An 11,657-nucleotide genomic window follows, 5' to 3' on the forward strand; every position below is an offset into this window, starting at 1 on the left:
TGGATGAATGTATCAGTTATATTCAGTCTGTGGTTTAATCGCACAGTTTTTACGTGGGTGAATATAAAAGATAACTTTTAAAAATATTTAAAATGTCTAAATGTTATTAGACCAGTGGCTGCCTACATTTTCCACATATAAGCATTTTAGAGAAGTATACATAACCAAACCAACACACACCTTGATCTTTTGTTGGATGTGTCTGAGAGCATCAGCGGTGCCCATGTCCCCGTCTTCCTGGATACAAACCACGTCCAGCTTCATTTTCACGTCAAGCTTATTTTTAGGGTCTGTGCTCATCATCTTCTGGACCTCTTTGGTGGTGATCACTATGACCTCTGAGAAAAAGGCCATGAAAAATTTGCATCCATTAGATAAAACGGAGTGCAGTAAGAAGACATGCATCAAAGGAGATGTTTATTTGAGAACAATGTATTGTGAACTTCAAATGATGCTGCAACCACTGCTAAATTGTTTTTTATAAAGTAGGTATTACTAGACAACTTTATGAATTCAAAACATAGTAGAGTCTGTCTGTGTTAATTAGCCTGGTCTGCATAACATGGTTTCTACGGGGCATTTGTTCAGTCTGGCTGTGTCAGCCCAGTAAAGTCTAATTGCAAAGCTTTGGCTAGCAGGCTGCAAACAGTAAACTGCTGGCCACACAAGATGGTTACGTTTAGAAAGCAACATGTATTTAGGCTAGTGAGGAACTGCAGGCTTTTATAATGAACAGTCCAGTTTACTGGCAAGTACAGCAGTCCGAAAAAAAAAACTGTTTTACCCTTATAAGATAAAGGTCCTGGGTTTGTGGACCCGCTGCATGCTACAGTCAAACAAAACTAGACAGGAAATACACAGCTAATAATAGCAAATAATGTGCTGACAAACTGATAAAAGTATGACAAGTGAAAACCTTTAGAATCAATATGATGAATACAGAAAATTGAGCATACCAGTTTTGCTGAGGAAAACATACAAGCTAACTTTTTTTCCCCTTCAGATAGGAAAGAGTAAATTGTCATTGATCTTGGGTGACTGAGAAGAAGTACGAAACAGAATTGTTTTTCTTACTGAAATGCAAAAGCTTGGGGAAAACAATTTCTGGTAAAAGCATGTAATGTACATGTATTCTTAAAGTACCGGATACATTTTCTGTGTTGCTTTGTCAGGTATAATTTTGACTGTCCAAAATCTTTTTTGCACCACTTACAAAACAAACAGAAAAACTATTAAAATCAGTCAGTGGGTTTATTGTTTGACCCTTAAAATGTATGAGAAAAAGGCAAAGATATGTTTATACTCCAGTAATTCTTTTAATAAACAAAATTAATGTTAATTTCAAATCTTTAAAAGTCAGCAGGAACTTTTAGAAGCTTTAGAGTAATTGTTTAATGTTACATCAGTATATCCTTCCGCTGACATTTCTCTTATAAAGATGCTTCAGATAAATGTTTAACATAATAGTCATTCTTTGATTCCCTTCAGAGTTAGAGAGGGGTTCACGCTTTGTGTTTTTTTTTTACCCACATTTTTAATTTTCAAACAGAACAGATTAGTTGGGAGGTGGGGCTGTTCCTTGCTTTGATCGCTGATCTTGGAACTTAACCTGTTAGGTTTCCAGCATATTTGAGTCAACCCGGTAAGAAATGAATCCACATCATGATACTGAAAATCCTGAGCTGAACATAGTCCTGCTTTGTTTGACTGTTCCCATGGTAATGGCTCCCTATATCAACAATGCAGCAAAGCTTTAAATATTTACAGATTATTTTTGTCTATGCCTCAAAGGCCCAGAAATGGTATCCAGCACATGCCCCAGTACAAGACACAGCTGCCTGGTATCTGTAAAACGTACATTGTTCAAATAATTAATTAATTTCAATAAAAATATTTTTTCTATACTTTATAGTAGCCAGACTACTATATTGTATGACACTGACAATATAATAAATCATAAGTAACTAAAACAACAGGATTGCTTATTTAAATATATTCCAACATGAATCATTTAAGTAAAAGATCATTTAAAATGTGTCTCAACAGAGTTTCTACAGAGAAACACCCACCAAAGGATCTCAATCGGCACATGCAGTAAAATTATTTGGGAGTAAACAATCTCTGATGTATGCTGGAGGCAGTCCCATTCTTCTCAATGATGAAAAAGAAAAAACCTACAGAGTGAGACATCGTCTTCTTTCCTATCTCTGCTGAGAGTTGCACAGGTGCAATAAAGTCCGCTAGGGGAAAATATGGCGACAGACCAGGGAGCAAAACGGCGGCAGAGGACGTCAAAAGTCTGGGACAACTTCACGTTAAACTTACAAGATAAACTAAATGCATATTAGATTTGTAAAGCGGACCTTACATACCACGGAAATACATCTGCAATGCTCGAACATTTAAAGAGGAGGAACTTACATAACAACCTCATGCGAGATTTCAAAGCTAAGAGTAAAATAAGAACCATTTATAATAATCATGAGATACATAATCCGATTGGTCGACTAGTCGTTTTAAAAGTCGGTGACTAATCGACCATCAGAATTGTCATTAGTTGCATCCCTACATTATATGTGTTCTTCTAGAACAGAAAATCAGCTATAACATTGTCTGTATCTTAGTAGTAATAACCTTATCAGTTTTCTCTTGAGCATCAGTAATTTTCTCTCTACAGTAAATTTAAAAAGCAAAAAAAGTCTTTTTTAATGTAAGTGGGAGGTTAATTTTTCTTCTTAAAGGTCATTCTTTCCACTTCATGTTCCAGAATTTCTAAGTAGGTCACATAAACCTACTTGCAGTATTATTGCATCTTGCTGGGATGGAGGGTTCAACACACACCCGCTACCATCACATTTCATCAATGTGTATTATAGTAAAGAGGATACTATAATATCATAAGCCATGACTTGCAGAATATTTACCAATACTTCTATATAACTCAATTATTGTCTTTGGCACAAAAAAATACTACTCATAATACTTAGTGTGAAGAGAGACAGATGCAACTGAAGAAAGTGATGAATAAGTGAAATTAAAAACAAAACTAAAAGGTTGTCACCTTCAAAGCCCACTCTCTCCAGCAGGTTCAGGGGATACCACATTAGGGGCTTGTTGCCAACAGGAAGCATAGGTTTGGGGGTGTTGTATGTCAAATCAGTCATACGAGAGCCCCCTCCAGCTGCCATCAACACCGCTTGGAGCTCCATGATGTCTGCAGGGAAAAGCTAAACAATGTTAGATTAATAATGAAACGCAAAACTGGAACAGCTTAATACTGACAATCATAAAACATACATGGACCAAAATACAAGTAGCAAACAGTTACTGATCACTTCATCAATAGGCTCTGTGCTACATCAAACAGTAGCAGCTCCTGATGTTTTGAGAATTCATGAGTGCTAATGGAAAGTGTTCTCCAACATTTATTGAGGACTACACTGCTGAAGAAACCAACATATTAGGATTATGTCCTCTTTGATTTGACCAAATGTATCAAAAGTTTTATGTGACATTTTATGATTCAGCAAAAATTTTTTAAAGCAAGACGTGGAAAATATCTCCTCCTGGACTATCCCAATTTAACTGTAATGGACAGACTAAAGGAGAGTCCCTACAACCAGCTGGCTGCAATGAAAGCCCAAGAGAGTCACTTAGAAGATAAGGTAAGGTTAAAATGTAAGTTGGAGGCTAATTTCTTACAAACGCTGTGTGTAAAGAAATGTTTAAATCATTACAAGAAACTGAATCCAAGCTGTATTTAGTTAAGACTTGTTCAGTTTCTGTCAATAAATAAATAAAAAAAAAAACTTCCTGAATGTAGTTACTCTATGTGAATTTATACAAGTATTAATTTACAAGATTAAAAACAAAATAGAGAAAACACTGACACCTAACACCATTTAGCAGTTTTTAATCTTTAATTGAACAGATGGCCATAAAATGAATGGCTTTCACTATGATTGTTTATATGAATTTTCATTTGAATTGTTCAGAAAAATTATGAAACGAATATTTATGTTGAAAATCATTTAAACAACAGGTTGACTAATCATGACGCTTAAATATTCAACATTTGTTGGACAGCACTGTGGTGGAACAATAAAATTAACTTTATCAGTTACGAGTATGCAAAGCTGGTGAAACGCTTAGATTAACTAAGAGGGTCCATTGTTTGCATACTCGTCACGCAGTTCTATTTTCATCATTTTTATGTTAAAGTTACATTTAATGAACACAGTAAACTGTCAGTGACATCTAATTAACAAGCGGTATAAGGAATATATTTCGCTACGCTACTGATTTCATGCACATCATGACTTTAAATATGTGCTCTAAGTAGAATGTAAAACGGTCTAAATTGTTAAATAAATATATAAATAAATTTCTACGTACCTGTCACACCGTTTTTTCTAAATCAATCAGCGTGCCAAGAAATGACAGCGGTGGAAGACACATGCAAGTTAGTTGCTGTCACTGTTGTTAGCACTTGGCTAACTATTAGCACAGAGGAATAAACAAAATAGCTTGTCTTGAGACAGTTCGCAACCAGCCCAACACGTCCGTTACAGAAAAACAGTTACTCAAATGAGATGTGGTAACAAAAATGGAATTCTACGCCGGATATTTTAACACCAACTGCGTAAAAATAAGCTATCAGCTAGCATAGTATGATGACATCCTGAAGCGTTCAGTAAAGTGTGTCCGTAGGAGAAACAACTTCCTCTGAAATGTGGTTCCTAGTGAAGTGTAGTCGATTGTTAAAAGTCATAGAACGAGTTTTTTCATTTTTATTTATTTATTTATTTATTTTAGCGAAAAACCAAGTGATTTTCTTTCAACATTGAAAGCGTTTTCAAATTATATAATTTCATCAACCTTATCTAATGCAATACTGCAAAATGTAATTTTATTTTTACATTGTCCAGCAAAGAAAAGGAGGAAAAGGATATTCAAAAATATTAATCAAATAAACTAAACTCCTAAAAGTTTACTTTATCATTCTTATTCTATTTATGTGTATGTAGATTGATTTCTGTAAATAAATGTAGTTACTTATTCATTAAAGTAATTTTTGTGATCGTTTTATGATGATTAAGAGAATATATCAAACAGCATTTGTTGTATGACTTTCTGAAGGGTTTACACAGATACCAAATGTGATGTGAGGAGATTAGCAGCCAGAAGCCACCCAGCTACTCCTCCAGACTTCAAGCTTGAAAACTCCCAATGCACAGTGCTGAAACGTAACAGCAAATTGAGCTTGGGGAATGTGGCTTTGGTTTTGTTTGCTCTGGCCAGGAGATGAGCTTGACTGCTCATTACTGCTTGCTAGAAACCAGGCGAGCAACAAGGGAGGAAAGAAGGAGAGAAGAAAAAAGGACAAAGAGACAAAGTAGCTTGACTGTCTGTTGTTGCCTGAATTCCACAATACTGACACTAGAAAATTCAGTTTTCAGACAGGGTGCAGAGTGAATGTTGGCTGTTGGAAAAGCTGATGTTGAGCTGCATTACTTGACGGATGACTAGGGCCTAAACTGTGCTACAGACTTAATTTTATAGCAGAAAAAGGGTTATGAAAAGTCTGTACAGAATAAGCAATGAATAATTTAGAAAAAAAAGAAGATTTTCAGTTTAATAAATGTTGATTGTACTCAGAAAAAGTTGAGGTGTCCCATGATTCCTTACTTTTAGGGCTAGGGCTGCAAGTTTGAAAAACCCATCCTACATCAGGAACCTTGTCAGCCCCCGTTACCTGGCTGGGGCTATTAATACATTAACATTTAACATTATAATTCTAACCTTATTTACTATCACACTAAGAACTGGATACCGTGTTTAAAAATTGTGCCTCATTCATTTTCACTGAAATCTTCCCACTTGGTACATGCTCTGATAAATTGTTTCCCAAAAATCTACATATTTGGCACTTGTTTGTTACAGTTCTACAGTTTAGCCAACAGTGAGTGTGTGTCCAAAACTTCCTGCCAAGCCAGCTGACGTCCTGTTGGCTTCCCTGAATGAATGAGATACAATAAATACTACTCATACAGTTTTTCCAATTGTAATTTGATCCCATTCCCACAGTAAATATAATCAATTTACATATGTACTGAAGTTTTGTTCATATTTACTTGCCATTTCTGATTGTTCTCTGAGAAATTATTTTGAACCATTACTTTCATTATACACTTTGTACAATTATACACTTTATTCTTTCCTTTACTTGTTTCATCTGGTATTTGACTTGAAAACTTCTTCCTTCATTGACTGTAAGAACCAACTAGAGAACCAGGTGTGTAAGGGCGTGATGAAGTGAACATAATGGGGTTGCAAACTGAACTTGTATATAAGAGGAAATACGAAATTGGAAGAGGGACTAGGAGTTAAGTCTAGCCAAAGTTGAAGAGGTAAACATATGAAAGACTCTTACTTTCTTACCCTGGTTGTGACTTAAATAACAATCGTTTTGTAGAGATGATCTTTTGAATGAGTCAGTTAATGGAAACAATTAGGTTAATTAATAAAAAGAGAATATATTAAGAAAAAAGGAATTAATGAGCTTAATTGGCAACAAAGCATTGGGTCACAAAACAGAATAATTTACCCATTATCCCTGCTTAGCAAGAGTAGCTGAACTTTGCTGTCTGCTTGAGCACACATAAAGACTTCTTAAAATAACAGAGAAGTTATTGCTTATTGCATTTCAGAAATATCATTTACAAGGACACTGAGGGCAGTGCACTACCATTACTTCCAAATATGGACATGTTTAAAATGCAAGGACATATGATGAAAGATCATTGCTTTCTATATGCTCCAGCAATAAAAACTACAAAAAGGCCTGTTATATTTTTGCCCTTCAGGCCCCCAGTTTACAAGGTGTAGTCAAAATGAAGGTGACATCTACCTTGCTTCATAAAAAAAGGGGGCCCTGGCAAAAAAATAAATAAAAAAAAAAGAAGCTGCAGTAAAAGTCAAAGCAAACCACTGACACTCACAGTGATTACTACTTGGCTGGTTAACCACAGGGAGCTGATGTGTGCGAGACACTGCACATAAGCAAAGCAGGGAACTTGGCCGGTGCTTGTGAAAGTTCCCTTGACAAGAGGCAAATGTAAATCCACAAAAAGCCAACAAGAGAATATTGAGGACTACAGAGTTTTTAACAAGACAGAGCCAGAGTAGAGATATTTGTGCTGTTTCAAAGGAAAAGGACACAGGTCGCATTAACAAGGTGAGATTCCACCTTTTCCTTTAGGACTTGGTCAAAGGTTAACGGGTCAAATTCAGTCCTTCAGATTAAGAATTTATGTGAGATTACAAGTGCACGAACAGAACAAAAGCAGTGCTTTTTATTACTTAAACGTTCATCTTTAAATATTATTGAAATTGTGCTAAAATAACTTGATAAGAGATAATATGAAAAATACATTTAACAAAAAAAGGCTCTAGGAAGCTGTAGGATCTAATCAAATGCCATAAATGCTCATTGTACCTCAGAAACAAATCAGAGCTTGTTTTGACTTTCATCTCACATAATACATAAAAGATTATAACTTTTAGGTTTCCTTTGTAACAACAAGTGCTTGTCAACATTTGTTTAGTTTTTTTTAACTAAAGAGACGAATGGACGAAATAAATAAATTAACATAAATTATGCAGGCAAGCCTCCTGGAAAGTGTTGCAAAATGGGACGGTTTGGGTCGATAAACCTCACCTGAGCTCAGATCTGATCAATTTTCTTTTTTTCTTTTTTCAGAGTTCTCATTTGTCAGTGAATATGATTCAAATATGACAAGACAGTTTGTCATCTTAGATATAGCTACATGTGTAAACTTATTGGTATTTGAATCTGAAAATTTTTCTTAGAAATTCATGTTGTCCTTGTGATGTTTTGACTAACACTAATATTCTCTTTTTTTTTTTTTAAATGACTGATCTCTGTCCTTGCTGTACATCTGGTTTTATGGTGAGAGTGTGGTCAGCTCTTTGTATTATATATTTGAATTATGTATTTGTTTATTTTTAAAAGTAAAACATATAATACCAGAGACATGCTGTATCACATCTATCTTTATTTGGGATGTCCATGTTACTAAAGAGTGTAGTAATTGTATGAAAAACAGTGACAGTTGAGAGAAAAGAGAAGAACTTTGAATGGGTATTGTAAGGATTCCCATTAAACATACTGATCCCATTTATTTTGCAAAACATCAAAGTAGCAACAAAGAACAGCGACAAAGTCGGGATAATTTGTCAAACAGGCATTTCCTCAGTGTGGAGAGAAGGAGAAATCAACAAAAACAAAAGACAAAAAAAAAAAAGCTAAAATGTTTAGACAGGGACAGATGGAAATAGGCATGTAAATAGACATCCAAACACTTGTGCTGGTCTAATCACAGTGTGACTTGAAATGGAGCCCTCAGATTTCCTCTGATTTCCTCTGCCTCCTTGGCCCTGTTGCTGCATCTTGTAAATCATTCTCAATTCACTGAAACAAGCCAGTTGGATTAGCTTGGTTTAGATCATAAACATTTGCAGCACAGACCACCCAGGGAGAGCGCAAAGCCAAGGCGAGAGTGTGCATGAGTGTGTGTTCATGGGTGTGTATGTGTGTGAGAAGCCTTGCTCTGTGTTTAGAGGTAGGCATTGCAAAACATAAAAGCTCAAATGTGGTCTCACACAAGCACAGGCATGCACGCACACAGACACTTTAACAGGGGTTTGTGTTAAGGCCTCTTCCAAGGACAGTGCACTGTGGGGCCCTCACCGCTGTCGTGGAAACCAAAAGCCTGTTCGCCAAGTCTGTGTCAAAAAATGAACACACACTCACAATTCAGAGATAAAGATGTCTCTTTGCACTACAGCAGTGATGATTGTATTGACATTCAGTAAAATGTCCTTCAGAGATATGATTCAGTCAATTATTTTTGCTTTCACAGTGACTTTTTTTTGTTAAAAATTCAAATTGGTGTCAGATTTGTGCACCATCACTCTCAAAACCACCTACACACTGTCAAATATCACTGATATAAAGCATGTTTTCCAGTGACTTTCACAAATAAATGCCTTTTTTGGTCCCTAAGCAGTCTAGAAATTTAAATTAGCCATTTCACTTCAGTACAGTTGGAGTAATTCTTTTTTGTTTCTCTCCATATACAGGAGGGATCAAAGTGCCAAAGTGGTGTCAGAACCAGGAAATATCTGGGTTGGGTTTTGAGTTGGAAAAACTGGACAACTCCCTATGCAGGCGGTTGGCACTTTACTCTGTAAGCTGCCTGTCTGCGTCACTGAGGGTCTGTTTAACCCTTGTAACTGTATCAGCTGTCCATTTACATGTCTCCCTGCCAATATCCATCATTGGCAGTCTTACTTTTACATGGCTATGTGTGGTTGTAAATGTATATTATCTTATTCTGCATGAGAAACACACATTTCAAGTGTTCTGGGTCAGGGTGCATCTTCATTGGCTTTCATGAAACAAAAACAAGCCTCATCAAATATTACAGACATAAGTCATATTTTCCAAAAAGAGAGACTCTTGGGTGAAGGCTGTCTTTTAAAGATGTTTGCTTAGGCTTCTCAAGTGTGTGTGTGTAGGTGATGAGTAGGTGGTTGCAACGAAAGATACACATGGATCTCTATAGTTATAGCACATAGGGAGGAATATGACAGGAAGGAAGTTGAGGATGGACATGAATTTGGTTTGACCACACTCTTTACTAACTGTCTGTCTGTGTGTCCTTACTTGGTCACATTCTGTTTGACAGACTGTCTGGGAGGTCCTTGAACCAAACAGGTCAAACATGCACAGACACAGACTTGCATGTGTACACATGCAGACACAGCTTTTGTATTCAGTAAACATATAGAAATTAACTGTATAAAGAGTCATTAGTGTTTATTTCCGATAAAATCGCTTAAGTTGATGATGGAAATATGTGCCTGATCCCACAATGAATAATTGTCTTTCAAAACACAATATGCTGTTGGAAAAGAAGCTTTTCAAGCATCCTGTTTCGTATTACTTGACCCCAGAGGGATCTAATGTTGAATCACTCATGTAATACAGTATATGAAAAATGCAACAAACCAAAAAGACATGTCAACACGTTTAAAAATCAAAATTTCACAGTATTTTGTTTTGGTCTTTAAATTTCAGCTCTTGTTCTGTAACTTGCTACCTCCTAACAAGCCCAAAGTTAAAAAGAAGACAAAGCTTTTATGAATTATATCTCTCGTTGTCTGGAATGTTTCATGGATAAGCAATGATTCAGCAACAACTTCGGCTCTTGTTATACATAAACTTGTCACATTTTATGGACAACACACCCAAAATATTTGGTCATGTTTGATCTCTATCCGGTGGCACACATGTGTTGTTAAACTTTCCTTTGCTTTTAGCCAAAACTGTGCACAAGCTTACACACATAAACGCGCACATGCATAGCTACTTACACACACACACACACACACACACACACACACACACACACACACACACACACACACACACACACACACACACACACACACACACACACACACACACACACAAAAATCTTCCTTTCAACCAAAATAAATGTTTATAGCATTCCAAACATTTTGTGTGTGAGACGGTATGTGTGGTCCTGTCTGCACCTAGCATGAGGTTTTGAAGCTAAGGTGTTTGTGTGCTAGTGTTTGAGCTTTTCAGAGAAGCCTGCATGTGTGTGTGTGAGAAAGAGAGAGAAGTGAAAGAGAAGAACACCCGTGTTTGCTAATCAGACTTTTTGTAAAAAAGAGCAGCGAGTCAAAGAATATAAAGAAAAAACAAGATTGTGTGGGGGTAATTTATTAATCCAGTACATTACTAAATGTTCTTGATTCAGCAATTTACTGAGTCAGCAGTAAACTAAAACAAAGACGAGAACAGTGAGTTTTACTTTAAGTTAAAGTAAAACTCACTGTTCTCATTTTTGATCATTTTTTTGGAACTATATGATGAACTTGGTCATCCCACGCATGGGTGATGGTTTCCTCCACAGTAATCATGCGACATAAAAGACAATTAAGCAGAAATATGTTGCATACACTTACAGCTTGTATAAAGGAATGGCAGTTAATTTTTTTTATTGTTATTTTTAGTAGTCGTTCTGTAAAATGGTAACAGTAAAACCATTCTGTAATAAAAAAATAAAAAAAAATAGCATGCTGTGCGTCTGCAGCATTTTACAAATCTCTTTTTATTCCCCAAAGGACTGTTGTGCCAGACTCTGTAAAATACATGGAAACAGTTGTCTGCATTTAGAAACCATTATACAGCTAAATAGAGTAACGGAAACACATACATGTGGGCATTTTAACACATACAAAGGACCACACACACAAAAACTGTGTTAGTGCAAAGAACTTTAAGTGCTGAACTCCTGATTATCTAAACTTTTTCATGGCTGATTGAACTAAGTCAAAGTTTGATCTGAGGATATGTTGGAGGTCTGTCCTTTGTGTTTAACCCTAATTTACTTTAATTGCAAATGTTGGTATTCAGTTGTTGTCAGTATACTTTTGTGTGAGTGTCAGCAAAGAATTCTAAGTGACTTTTAATGTCATATTCATACATGGTTAAAAGATTGTTCAACCTTTTCTAACACTGTTGGCATGACTGTGTCTAT

At 36.0% G+C, this 11,657-nt stretch overlaps 1 protein-coding gene across 2 annotated transcripts in view; it reads right to left on the bottom strand.

Annotated features, from left to right (window-relative positions):
- eif2b3 (eukaryotic translation initiation factor 2B, subunit 3 gamma) overlaps window positions 1–4,714 on the bottom strand; it is a 34,705-nt gene extending 29,991 nt beyond the window's left edge. Inside the window, exons 1-3 of one of the 2 annotated variants that reach the window (XM_041992962.1) lie at window positions 4,396–4,714; window positions 3,062–3,214; window positions 181–338 (exon numbers count right to left, since the gene is read on the bottom strand). In XM_041992962.1, coding sequence (XP_041848896.1) covers window positions 181–338; window positions 3,062–3,209 — 306 coding nt within the window. In that variant the 5' untranslated portion in view covers window positions 3,210–3,214; window positions 4,396–4,714. Of the gene's footprint in view, window positions 1–180; window positions 339–3,061; window positions 3,228–4,395 lie in introns of both variants that reach the window. The other variant, XM_041992963.1, reaches the window with a different exon arrangement.
- Between the last annotated feature and the right edge of the window lie 6,943 nt (window positions 4,715–11,657).

The sequence above is a fragment of the Melanotaenia boesemani genome, chromosome 8 (genome assembly GCF_017639745.1).
Source record: "Melanotaenia boesemani isolate fMelBoe1 chromosome 8, fMelBoe1.pri, whole genome shotgun sequence".
Classification (NCBI taxonomy): Eukaryota; Metazoa; Chordata; class Actinopteri; order Atheriniformes; family Melanotaeniidae; genus Melanotaenia; species Melanotaenia boesemani.